The 13,848-nt window shown below is 40.4% G+C and overlaps 1 protein-coding gene across 1 annotated transcript in view; it reads left to right on the top strand.

Annotated features, from left to right (window-relative positions):
* The window catches only part of LOC140226187 (tectonin beta-propeller repeat-containing protein 2-like), a 33,256-nt gene extending 22,529 nt beyond the window's left edge, over positions 1-10,727 (top strand). The window contains exons 8-15 of the mRNA XM_072306681.1: positions 80-1,676; positions 2,168-2,300; positions 3,770-3,983; positions 4,868-4,957; positions 5,764-5,991; positions 6,890-7,180; positions 8,294-8,443; positions 8,875-10,727. Of these exons, the coding sequence (XP_072162782.1) occupies positions 80-1,676; positions 2,168-2,300; positions 3,770-3,983; positions 4,868-4,957; positions 5,764-5,991; positions 6,890-7,180; positions 8,294-8,443; positions 8,875-9,023 (2,852 nt within the window). The 3' untranslated portion in view covers positions 9,024-10,727. The remainder of the gene's footprint in view (positions 1-79; positions 1,677-2,167; positions 2,301-3,769; positions 3,984-4,867; positions 4,958-5,763; positions 5,992-6,889; positions 7,181-8,293; positions 8,444-8,874) is intronic.
* The last annotated feature ends 3,121 nt before the right edge of the window (positions 10,728-13,848 follow it).

The following is a 13,848-nucleotide window of genomic DNA, read 5'->3' as shown; positions in this document are numbered from 1 at the left end:
GGCAATCAAGAATTCTCAAAGAAACTCACCTTTATGTAGCCTGTCTCTCTCCTATTCTTTCCTGCTCTTCTACACTTAGGTGCAAAAGTGGCCACCAATGTTGAAATAGGCGAACAGAATTCATCACATGTAGATGCTCACAATGCAGAGGTTTCCTCAACAAGACAGAAGACAGCCCCTTTCCTAGAAGCCATCAAGGAAGGTGAGACACTTGAAGAAATTTCTTCAGGACAGGAGTCTCCAGAAGCAGAAAGTCTTACAGGAGTTGATGCGAAAGTGGACAAATTATCACTCCCAGGAGAATTGGAAAAATCTGGTGTCCCTGGAAATGGGACCGCAGCTGAGGATGCCCCATTGACAAGTAAAACTGAAATTTGTACAACGTCGTCAGTGAATTCAAAGAAAGAATTTGAAATGCAAGAACTGAATTCAGTAGGCGAAAAGTCACTCCCTAGGTCACTGAAATGTCCATATGAAGAGAAGGCAAGGACCTCAAGTACAGGCTGTAAATCAGTTGGTGAGGAATCAGTTCAACAACCCGTCGAAAGCCATACTACATTAGACAGTGGTAGTCATAAACAACCATTGAGCATTAGTATGCCAAAGTCTTTAAATGCTGAGGATCAGCCAAAGCGAAGCAATGGGGAGTTGTCTCCCCTCAGAAGTCCTAGGTCCCCAAGGGGTTTGTCTAGTGTTGAGCAGACGCGAAGACTAGGGGTAGTTATGGAGGATTTTGAACTTGAAAATGTGTCAGCTGATGAAAGAGCTGCAAAGTTTGCAGAACCACAGAACATAGTTCCTTCAGATGCTCCAATTGAGGAGAAGGAGGAAGACACGGTAGATGAACTTCCAGTGATACCTGAACGGAAGAAAAACAGATATCTTGGAAAGGTGAAGATGTCGGCAGATGCCTCAAGACCAGTCTCTGAATTTGAGGACATCTACTCCAAATACAGACAGACAGTCATGCTTATGAAAGAATCCATATCTGAAGAGGACTTAACAGCCCAAGCAGGCAAGGATGAGGTCGTCCAAGCAGCCAACAGTGATGACTCTGAAACGGAGAGTCATGAGTCGGACGAAGGAGATGAAGTAGAGCCGTCACTACCAGAGAGCATCCAGCAAAAACTAGCAGGGAGCTGGATGCAGTGCACAACCCCAACATACATCTTCCAGTTATTGGCCTCTGAGCGACACATCTGGTACGTGGACCACCGGGACCGTGTTCACCACAGCCTCAGCTCCGATATCGCCTGCAAATGGAGCAAGCTCAAGGATGCGCACTCTCGCCTCATCGCCGTTTCTCCATCAGGCAACATCGTCTGGCGCGTGCACCCAAAGACTCTGTCAGCACATGCCAGCACAGCTATAACTCAACGCTGCCCAGTGGGCTTCAGGTGGAACGAGGTGTCAAGAGAGGTTTCTCAAGTGTGCCTGGATGAGAACATTGCGTGGATCATCAAGCAGAATGGACAGCTGTGTGTACAGAAGGGACTCTGTCGGGACAAGCCCTACAGCAAGGACCTCTTGGTTGAGAGCAATGCCCATGTGGTACAGATTGCAGCGAACAATGGAGTGGTGTGGGCCAGGACCATGCAGAATAAAGTGGTATACAGAGTGGGAATCACTACCAGGAAGTCTCAGGGAACACATTGGGCAGAACTGCCAGATAATGAGTAAGTCTGCAGCATCTTTCTTCATATCTGTCAGCGTGCACTGTCACATCTTGGTGCAAATAGATTGTAATTCGTAAACACAATGCTTGTTCAGGACAACAAGATGTTAATGCGAGCAGATCCCTTTGCAAATTTTCGAGAATACTGTAAATTCTGTGTAGTTCTGGTTTGCCAGGTCAGTGTGCAAGCCAAGCAGCACTGATGCATTCAGTGATTGCCTTTGCTGCTGTAAATAGTTGGAGCTTTCTATTACAACAGTAGAACATACATGTAGTCTAGAAATGGAATGTCTTGACTAAATCTGCTATGTAAATCCAGTGTTTATCTTGTAACCGTTTCCTACATTTGTCCTTCCCCTCCTTTTTTAACACTTTCTGTGATGGGGTACTGCAATTCCTTGTCTCTGTGGGTTCGTGTGTATCTGTCCTCTTGTCTGTCTTTCTGTCTGTCTGTTTTCTCCCTCTGTAATTTTTACAAACCAAATGGAACAGGCATCTGAAGATGGTGAGCATAGCTCTGGACTCCAAGAACACTGGCTGGGCCATCACCGATACGGGTACAGTGTGGTTCAGAACAGGGGTCAGCATGGAAAGGCCAGTAGGAGATGACCAGAAGTGGTGGCAGGTCAGTCATTGAATTTGATATCGTAAGCTGCGTTTATACCATGTAGTGTGCCGTGGGTAGATGAGACACATCTCATGCATTTCCCCCTCCCCCCCTTCACATTCTAGTCTTGATTGATCCAGTCCTGGCCGTGGTAAACATATAGCTATCAGACGCTGTTCTCACGGCGTCTGGTCAGGCTAGACAATCAATACTTTCAGTTGCGTCCCGCAACGGACTGCCTCCAAGTTTTGTTGTGGCCTATAATGTGCAGCCCCGTTTTGTTGCGTTTACCCTGCTTTTATCACTTCATACAAGATTCTTCATTAGCACCGGGACTGCCATGGCAAATTTTTGGACAGTTTAAAGATCTGACAAGGCATCCATGGCAATCACGGCCTGTCGCGTTTGCCTATCCCGTCGCACCGTGTTGTTTCAAGTCCATCCCGTTTTGTCCACGGTGGCCTGAAACGGGAATGCCGTGGTTGCTGGGAACATCAACTATAGTCTTATTTACTGAGGGTTGCCTATATAGAACTAGTGCATGCATGTACTGCTGCCCCAGAGTCCCCTGCCAGAAGTATTATGTTAAACTGTGCCTCAATTACCCCTCCCCCTCCCCCATCTGCATATTGATACATGTGCACAAACAATTGAATGTTTCGTATGAATGTTTCTTAGGTGATAAATTTTTCCTGGATTCTTGTGCCTGCTTGAATCCCAAATATCTCAAAATTGTGGTGTAAAGTTACAATACAATCATGGCAATAACATTACAATAAAGCAATTAAACATTGTGTATAGTGTCATAGGGTAATTCATACACTTTGATGGTATGAAAAATCAGGTGAAGGTTATGGGTCAGCAACCATGGTCAAGGCTTGAAATTGCACTGTATCACAATTTGTAAAATGGGGGAGACGCAGTGTAAATCGGCAATTAGATATTAGGCCAGAAGGTTGAAGCTCTGGATGAACAATAGCAATTAGGGTGGTGAGTTGGCTCAGTCGGTAGCGCATCTGCCTCACGATCACACAGCCCGGGTTTGAACCCGAGTCTGGACTGAGCAATGTTGTGTGTAAGCATACTGTCCCCTCTAGCAAGAGGCAAAACATTCTTTCCCTCGGATAGGACATAAAATGGAGGTCCCGTGTATGAGAGAGTAACAACTCATGCACGTAAAAGATCCCACTTCATTCATTCATCGCAAAGAGCAGGGTGTTTAACCTGGTGAAGTGGTCCCACCTCACATCCAACTGGACCCCATGGAAGACCAGCTTAACATAGCTGAATATGGGCTATCCAGCCATCCTCTCTGATGGAATAGAACAAACAAACAAACAACAACAACTGAGAACTTAAATGTTGTAGTATCAAGAGGTACATCATTGGACATTGCAATGACACAGTGCCAGGCAAGTCACATCACCACTACAATCAGCCTGTCTCTGTTTGTTTTGGGTTTTTTTTGTTGTTTTTTTTGCGAATAGGTTTGCATGAGCGAGTACCTCATGGAGGATCCCAACGTCCTGCGCATGATGGTCAATATGGCTGGCAGTGCCACCAGGGTGGACCGGGTGGTCAACTGGCTAAAGAAGCAGTACTACAAGGCCACGGCCATCGCTGCCAACTCCATGGGGGTGTGGGTCTGCAGCTCCTACCACTTCAAGACCACGCTGCATGTCTCCAAGGGAAACCTGCTCGGTATGAATAATATTCCTTAGATTCTTATGACGAACAGTATCAACTGAGCAGTGTCCTCTTGTCATTAATCATACACAACTAACTTTTTACTAACCTGAATTCAGATTTTGTGTAATTGGTATCATTCTCAGACAGGGTGTTGTTCAAGTGATAGTGTTGAAGAATGATTTTTTTTTTCAGTCTCTATTGATTTGTTCTGATTAGAGTCCATGTTGCCTCGCAGCCTCCTGCAAAGGATGAATAACAATGCTTGACTTGCCATTCTGTATTATACCGTAACACATTAAGAAGAATGTTATGTTTTTGAAAGGTGTACACATACATTTTGTAATGATATACATGTATAAACTCAAGCATGTTATTGTTTGTTGTCATGAAATATATGTTTCATCCTTCCTAGCACTTCAGAGGCCTTACCCTGTTAAGGTCATACCCTCTAAGCCTGTTGGCAACACTGAATCTTGAATGAGATTCAGCCCCATTAGGGTCAATGTCTCTCTAACTAGCTTACACTGCCATTAACTTAACAGAAAAACGAACGAGAGTTATTGTAGCCATATCAATTTATGACAGCTGATGATAATACATAATCATTACAAATTCCAACACGTAAAACAAAAGTAACATCGGGAGACAGAGCATTTGCATGTGCAGCTCCCAAACTCTGGAATGACCTTTCCATTAGAAGTCAGGAAATCCCCCACTGTAGCAGTCTTTACATCACGACTCAAAACACATCTTTTCATTTAACTATTTATTATTATCAAGTACATCAGAAGCTTTTGCAGCGCAGAAGAATATATGTGTATAGATTTTGTGCTTTATGAATTGATATATTATTATTGTTATATGTATGATTGTCTGACCCATGTATTGCTGTCCAGGGTCCCGATGGGAGCTCTCCAATCCACTGGGTCTGCCAACATCAGCTACATGGAAGTGTGTCTGTGCATCTCCCTCTTATGGACCAAGTGGTTTGTGCCTCTGGCTTTCTTCTTACAGTAGTGCTTTTGAGCTAGTCCTAGTACATGCTTAACACTACTGAAGAAATGCTTTTAAAGATGCTGAAAAACATTATTTTTTTTTTTTTTTAATGTGAAGTGTGAGCATGTGAAAGTGACGTCTGAATAGGGTTTCTCTGTTTTATTTGCTATGTTTGGGTAAACACCCCAACACTATTTGCAGTAGCTTCAGGTTCACCACTTTCATGGCTCTAGCAAGAATGTCTTCATCTTCACATGAGCAATGGTACTATGAGGGATGGTCTCGACAGAATTAAAGCGAGAGTGAATAATAACAGTGCATCCTGTATGTGGAAAATTGGAGATACATCTTATTTTGCTCCCCCAATCTAGATGATGTTACACAAGCATACATCCCATGACTTTGACTGTTAACTTAGCTGTCAGAAAACATCTGCAATGTAATCTGTAAAGTTAATCCGTTGAGGACGAGTCCCGAGTATACTCGGGCAAGTGTCTGTGGGAAATGCATGTGTAGCAAAATCAGCCAGTCCTCAACTGGTTAAGCAAATAGAGCAGTGACAGTGTCGTTGAAATTAGCCATGAAGTAAAGTAATTCATCGTTCACATGTAACAGTGATTAAGCTGAAATTGATATGCAAATCATATTGGACAGTTACATCATCTCTGTACAATAATCCCTTACTTGCGCACACACATTTTCTGTATGTCTCCTTTTTTTCTGCGTAAATCATTTTCATGATGTCATGCTTGAATAGTAATGATTTACCAGCACATTTTCCCACGCTTTCTTCCAGGCATGATATGGGCCCTGCAAACAAGCGGGGAAATCTTCTGCTTCTCGCCAGAGACACGCAAGCCCGTCATGGTCCAGTCTCCCGACGGGATCCTCTTTGATTACATCAGTGCCACTACCAATGCTGTGTGGGCCCTGTCCACCCAGGGACAGGTCTATGTTCGGCTGGACATCTCTGAACGCTGCCCCGGAGGTGCCAAGTGGAAAAGGTTGAATCTTGCACAGTTTGGTAAGTACTTCTCTAAGGCATGCTCTTTCTGCTGGTTTCTGTCTATCTACCTCTTGCATGGAGATACTGTAGAAGTGTAAATTTTCACAGTGTTGAGATTTTCGCGTATTTCGCGCAACCAGAAACTAGCGCGAAAATAAAAGCATGCAAATATTTTTGCTTGTCATATGTTCCAGTAGTTGATGTCTTGATTCCGTGGAATTAAAAACAAGCGAAACTCTTCTTGCCCAACCAAGCGCAAAAAAATTAGTCATGTGAAAATATCAACTTTTACAGTACTTAAGCAATGTTATGCGGTCTATAAAGAAGAGAAAAACAACTTGTTACTATTAGTATTATTTCTGTTAAACATTTTCATGCAGTTATAGCTTATGACAATGTGATATGTGACTTGAAATATTGCTCTGATATCTTGTATGTGTTGCCATTGTAGACTTTATGCTTGATATTTGCTTTGGTCATTAGAATGTTATTTCATTATAGGATTGTTATAGCAGAAAACCGTTGTGTATCAGGTTATGAGTCAGTTTTCCTTGATATCATCCCCCTCACCACCAAAATTAAAGCAAATCAATACTGCGGGAAACAAACTGTGAAAGATAAGAAAAAAGATCACTTGAAAGATGACATGAGAATAAGCATGCTAATGAAAGGAAATTGTACAAATTGTAGCTGTCTTGATACAAATTGTAGCTGTCTTGATTCTTAAACAGATGATTTAGATATGTCTGTGTTATACATGTGTTTGAGATATTCAGACCTGCTAATTCATACAAGGCAAGTGTTGCCCTCGATGAGACAATCGTGAAACACAGATTAAGCCTGGATTGTATTGAAAGTACTGTAGTTTATTGACAATGGGCCAACATCATCTCAAGTTTCATTGTCTTGCCTACAGGGAATAAGAACATGGCCCACTTCACGCTTGGCAGTGATGCTGTGTGGGCTGTCGACTCCATGGGTGGGATCCACTTCCGGCTGGGAGTGGTCCTGCCCAAGTACGACGCCCTCCCGCTGGCCTGGGTACCGGTGGATGGAAGGCCGGTGGGCTATGGAGTGTACTTCACCCATGTTTTCTGCAGCCCCACCAGCAACATCGTGTGGGCCATCGACAACAAAAAGACTGTGTATGCCAGGCAAGGCGTGTCTAAGAACTTGCCTGTTGGCCTAGGATGGGAGCCTGTGGAAGGTAGGTCATCGGGGTTAGTTTGTTCTAAACGTGTCAACTCTTGGTACGTTGCATCAGTATCAGCATGTGTCCATTATCAGCAGGTTTTGTATGTATCAGGCTGCTTGTAAAATTTAGCATTTGAGCCAGTTTTTGTCAGTCCCTTAGTCCCAATCTTAGTAGGGGAACCCATCTTTCTTATGAATGAGCAATGGAATAAAAATGATGTGTGTTTATCTTGCCTTCATCGACGATTCATAGGGAGCTCAGCACATGACACATTTATGTTGTGTTAAGGTAGCACATGCCATTGTGAGCAATTTATATCTCATGCAAGTGTACGTTCATGTACAAAATCGTATCATGCTGCACAAAAGTCATTGGCTATTGATGGATGTTTTAGTGGGAAGCCTTAAAAAATCTTAGGTGTGAGAAGTTAGAAATTGGGAAAGGTAACTGATCAAGCATTTTAAATATTTTTATACATATTTTTATGATTTTTTTTTATTTTAATGCATTTTTTTTTTAAACAAGACCACTAAGGAAGCACTGAATCCCTATATGCAAGCAACTACAGATCTGACAGTTTTGGGTTCCCCCTCCCCCCCCCCCCCCAAAAAAAAAAAGAAGAGAAGTATTCAATGAGGCTAAAGTGCTTTACCTTGAGGTGCAACCACTGCACCCAAGGGACTCAAACCAGGGACATTGAGGTTGGTAGTCCATGGTGGTATTCACTGAGCCACAACTGCTCCTCAAGTTCCTCATTTGTAGTTGAGGGATTGTGACTGAAATGAAATTTGTTTATATTGAATGAATGTGCAAGATGTAAATCTGTCCTAAAATGTGAGAGAATTCATTTGGACGGAATTGCAAAGCCCATGCTAGGAGTATTCAGATGCATATGTATGCATTTATGTTGCATCTATGTATATCAGAACCAAACAAAACTTTGCATACATGTGTAATGAAGACAGATGTACTCTTCACTAAGCATTTTCTTAAATGTGTCTTGTCGACAGTTACTCATTACTGTCATTACTGACTCATTATATCCTAATTTCTTTGATTTTGATGTGCTTGCATATGTGCCTTATAGCATTTCTCTTATGTCATCTCTCATGGACCTGTGAACAGGCACCCAAGCCAACCAGCTGTGCATCAGCACAGACTCTGTGTGGGCGCTGTGCCCCAACGGGGAGCTGGCTTGTCGCTTTGGTATCTCTAGTGAGAACGCCACCGGCGATTACTGGAAGAAGATACCTGGAAACTTTAGGCACGTCACAGGTAAGTGCTGATATTGGAGATACAATACTTCTCAATCCATTTGTACACTTTTTTTTATCATTTCTTGATCATAATGTTTGAATACTATGTGACTTTATCTAGTTTGTGCGGGCATTATAGTATCAAGGCGGATGTGTTGTGTAGATAACAACTTTACCAATTGATGTAATAATCAAGTATTTCAAATCCTCGAGGCCAAATGTGGAATTCTTGAGTTGGACATTGTTTTAGTGTAATTTTTTAAGCAAGTAATAGGTGTAATAGATAAAGCATAGTGGATTAAACGTGGATGAGAAAATAACAGCGATATGATGTGTGAATTAAATGTCCTACAGTACATATAAAGGCCACTGGTATTTTTCATACCAGGTTTTGTTTTGTTTTGTTTTGTTTTTAAATCATCGTGTGTGATAATTTCTCCTGTTTCACAGTTTCTCAAAATGATGAGCTCTGGACAATCAACAATGAGAGCCGCCTGTTCCATCGGCTGACCAAGATGTACATCCGCAGTGCCACCACGAAGGCTGCTGCCATGGAAACCAAACTCAGCCAGGATGATGATGACTGGGAGCTTCTGTAGACCAGCTGAATGGTGCAGTTTGTGTGGTGAGCAGACCAGACATGCAGCCACAGTGCCACCACCAAGGCCACTGCCATGGAAACCAAACTGAGTCAGGACAACGGTGACTTGGAACTTCTGTAGGTGCGTGATATATTGATGCAGAGTGTGAGAACAGTGGACGAGATAAACATCCACAGTACCACCACAGAGGCCGCTGCCTTGGATGCCAGGTTGACAATGATGAAGATGATGATGATGATGATGATGACGACGACGATGGCTGCTATCTTCTGTAGACTTCTGTAATCAATGTGCACAGTTTGTGTGATTCCTGTGGGCCAGGGTTCAAAGGTGAATCACTTGTGAACTCCAGCGTGGCTGTGAAGAAAAACAAAACAAAACAAAACACCAAACCAACCCAGCAATGATGTGGGACTAGCTCCTGGAGGGATTACACACCCAGCCACAGGAACATTCTCCCCTTTCTTACACAAGATTGTAATCTTTACGAGGATACCCACCACCACTACTTCATAACGATGCTTCAGATCATACATGCTTAATATCAAACAGTTCTGTGTTTTGTATCTTTTTATATACCACATATTATGTTTTTGTGCATTTATCCACATGTGGACAAGTTTTAGAGTGCAGCTGTCATTATGCCTTTGGCTGCAAAGTCGAAGGCAGGTGAACTGAAGAATAATTTCTTGTTGTATTTCTTTTTTCATTCGTGTTTTAGTCATTGTTTTTTTTAATGATATGACCAGTACTATTTTGTATAGCAACTAACAGTGATTAGAAGTGCTTTGTAAGAAGAGATGGCTTTAACATGCCCTGGAGAGACAGTACAGTCAATATAAGTACATAGTTTACTTGGTTCTGTAATTCATTTTTGGCTTACAGCACATCATTGGCAGTAGCTCATGTGATCCCGTGTGCCTTATACTCATTTCTTTGCCTAGTCATTTGAATGGTTGGCCATTTCTGGCTCTAATAATTATCAGACAGTCCAGTTGCTTTGTTCTCAAAAGGCATTTTAGAGACTGCCCGTGAAAGGGGAAGAAAAGTGAAAGGGGGTAGAAAGGTGAAAGCTTTTAGCACTCTCGGTCTGTATTTTGAAAATAAAAAGTTTTTAAACGTTGTATCCGTCATCAACTTGTATGTACAACTGCCATGTTTTTGTGTGCCTACTCTATTACAGTTATGTAAATCCTTGAAAATTATATTTAAGGATATGCCAGAGGGATGCTACGGGTTGCTCTTAATGTGTTGTTGTACTGAACAGACCTAAAAGGGGCAACTTTATTGCTGTTCTGTTGTGATAATCACTGTTGGCATCGTGTTTACTTACCTTTTCATACTTCCAATTAACTTTGCCACGATTGGAACATGACAAATATTTCTATGTACTTTCAACACGGATCTAATCTGCTAGCTCATTCACATTTTGAAGAAAGACTGCTCTTCATCCCACAAACTAACCTATCTTGAGAGAGTTTTTATTTCTTTGTGACCAGACAAGAAAATTGTTATCAAAAGCATGCCCGTATCTTGTACTTCTTCTAATGTTGATTTGTTCATTCCAGTAAATATGGCAAGTTGAATACCACATCGTGAAAGCATTGTCTGAGGAGATATGATAGTTATCTTTGGAGCCTCTTTATAAAAATGCAGCTCCACCAACATCCCTTAGCATTTGAGGTCTGAATATGACTCCTACTCGTCATCTTTTTTTTTTCTTCTTCTTCTTCTTCTTCTCCTTCTTCTTAAAGACAAGCTGTATTTGAGGACAGGTGCCAAATGTATCATTGATTCATTTATGATGCCATCAGTCCCATTGGTAAGACGATTTATATTGGAAAAAAAAAAAAAAGGTCAGTAGGATTATGGACCAGTTGTCTTGAGAGGTTTACCTACTGTTATTAACTGCATTTTACCCTCTGAGTGCATGACTTCTGTAGTCACACCTAACAAGTGTACACGCTGTAGATCATATGTTGTCACGTTGGTACATGACCTTTCTGTAATTCATAACTAACCTTTCTCAGAAACTTGAAGCTGAAGATCGCATGAGTGGCATACTAGACTAATGGCTCTCGCTAAAATCAGTTGCCAGTATACTTTTAGTCTGTCAGAGACGTCTTGTCAAATATCACGTTTGACAGTAGTACTCTCGTTTCAAAGTCTAGGCCATAGGCCTGTATTTCAAACTAAATGTCGCTTCATTACCAGTTATTCAGTGACAATATGTGATGTCTATGGTTGTAGTGGCATGCTTATAAAACTTGCGTTTGCCTCTCATATCGGTATATGAGAGTCACCTTGTCATTCCAAGTTTCTTCCTTCTGACTCAAAGGCTCTCTATGTTAGTCTTCACTGGGTTGAATGTCAGTTTGTAATATGCTCAAAGGAATTGGAAGCTGTCTTTTGTTTTAACCTCTCACTTCCAATGCATGAGGGAGTTACTCCCAAGGGCTGTGTTCAGTGTCCTTATGTGGATATCCATTAAATGTATCAATCTTGTGCAGTATTATAACTATTTGATTTCCATCACCTTTTTTACACTTCATAAATTATGTAAAGGAGTAAGTTGTCTTGCCATTTATCATAAGCTGAAAGCAGGACCTTAACTCAAATGACTAGTACAGCTTCCTAGTGTTTGTCAGTCAGTGATATCTTAACTGTGGTTACTTCATTTTAGGCTATTTATGAAGTGAAGAAACCATTATGTATGTAACCTTTAACTGAAAATGACGAGGTAAAAAGTACCCCATAGTGTGTTGAACTGTTGTATCTGAGGCGTGGATGCAATTAAGAAGTGAAGAGATTTAAAGATACACAAGCATTTCCTGTAGAAATGACGGTTGAATATTTTTGTAGACTCATGTAATGTGACGTGTGATTCTTTATGTATCCCTCAGGTTAGTTAAACAGAGACTTTAATTTGATTTTGTTTGTTTGTTTGTGCAATGGAATCAAGCGTCCTAAAACAAAAAGTAGTGCTGGAATATACTCATATCCTCTGAAGGTGTCTTTTGAAAGTCAAATGCTTTGTTGAAATGGCAAACAGACGTCTGTTCATTTCTACCCTACATGTGGCAGATTGTTAGAGCAAACCCATCCCCAGCCGACAGTGGACTTGGTACTAGTAACAAGCAGTGCAGGATTAGTGATACTTCATCATACTGCCCTGCATTGGCTGGATACATTTTTAGGCTGGCAACATTTTGGGGGCATTTTCCCGTATTTTGTTGAGAAAATGCAACCTAGTTCAATGCCTGTATTTCCAAAATTATGGGTATTTGAATAACTTCTGTGTAGTCAAGTTTATCAGGTCATTGGCCTTTTTTTCTTTTTTCTTTTTTTCAGTGTACAATCAATTGCATGTTTGTTCATTGATCAACCTATGTTTTCCCTGTTATATGTTGGTAGTTGCAATGAATTAAAGACTGGTGTCCAAGTGAGTCAAAGACCATCCAAGTGTCAAATAAACAAAACATACAATCTGTTGCATGTTTTTGTAATGGAAATTTTGGCAGTCTCACAGATGAACGCATGGGTACCATGTTATACTACAATGTATCAAGCATCAACTTCATTGAAAGGATTAGGCAAATGCAAAATATACAGTGTAGGAAAGCCAAAAGTCATCTTTTTGTATTTGGCAAGCATTACCACATAAATGTGAAACAGAGCAAAGGCTGTAGCAGGTTGCATGGAGCATTACCAACATCTGCAGCCTCTATGTTCCTGTAGTCCACTTCAGGAGTATTATGATGTCATGAATTTACATCTGTATGGTGAGCTAGCTCTTCTCAAACACTGAAATGGATGTGCAAGTTGAAAGGAGACTGAATTTGTCATGAAATGTTTCAGTTTCAAGACTTCCAAATCATTCTATGTGCAATGATGGTGTGCAAAACTCAAATTTAAATATCGTAGCATGTGTGTATGAAGATTATTTTATCATTTTGTTGATGTATTTCATGTCGCAAGGAAGTCGGGCCATCGGACAAAGTACTTTGGAACACTTACAATGTACAATATTGACAACTGGTATTGCAGCAGAGATGAAATAGTCAATCAGCAGTGAGCTCAGAATTTGTTGCCATGGTAACTGCAGATGTAACTTACAATGACTGCAATTCTTTTTATGGGCATTGCTCCTATTATACAGCTCAGCAAAGTTGTTCATGTACATTCTTTAAAAAAAAAAAAAAGACAAAAAAATGTATATCCAGGTACTGATTACAATCATCTATGTATTTAAATTATATCATATGCAGTACAGATAATCTTTCATTCCACATAGTGCCATAAAGAGTCATGAATATTGATGTTTACTGTGTTATATTACATTGTACTACATTTTCAGTCTTTAATGCCAGGCAAGTGTAATTATTTTTTTGCTATTAACCAGAGCAGCATTTGAATGTCATCTCCTCCACAGTGCATGTATGTTATGTGTTGTCAGAGCATTTGCAGTGAGTGTCAAACTATTTTACCAAGCATGAGTTATTATTATTATTATTATTATTATTATTATTATTGTTATTATTATTATTATTATTATTATTATTGTTATTATTATTATTATTATTATTATTATTATTATTATTATTATTATTATTATTATTATTATTATTATTATTATTATTATTATTATTATTATTATTATTATTATTATTATTATTAGAGTACACTGATATGTGGTCAATACAATTATTGATCACATACAATTATACACTCTATGTACTATAGTACATTCTGTGATGTATGTCTGAGCAGATCAATTCCCATCTCCTTCAGTCCTCACAGCCTTCAATTGTATACTTTCATT

The sequence above is a fragment of the Diadema setosum genome, chromosome 1 (assembly GCF_964275005.1).
Source record: "Diadema setosum chromosome 1, eeDiaSeto1, whole genome shotgun sequence".
NCBI classification, from domain to species: Eukaryota; Metazoa; Echinodermata; class Echinoidea; order Diadematoida; family Diadematidae; genus Diadema; species Diadema setosum.
Note: the sequence above shows the minus strand (reverse complement) of the source record. Positions and strands in the feature narration are given on the sequence as shown.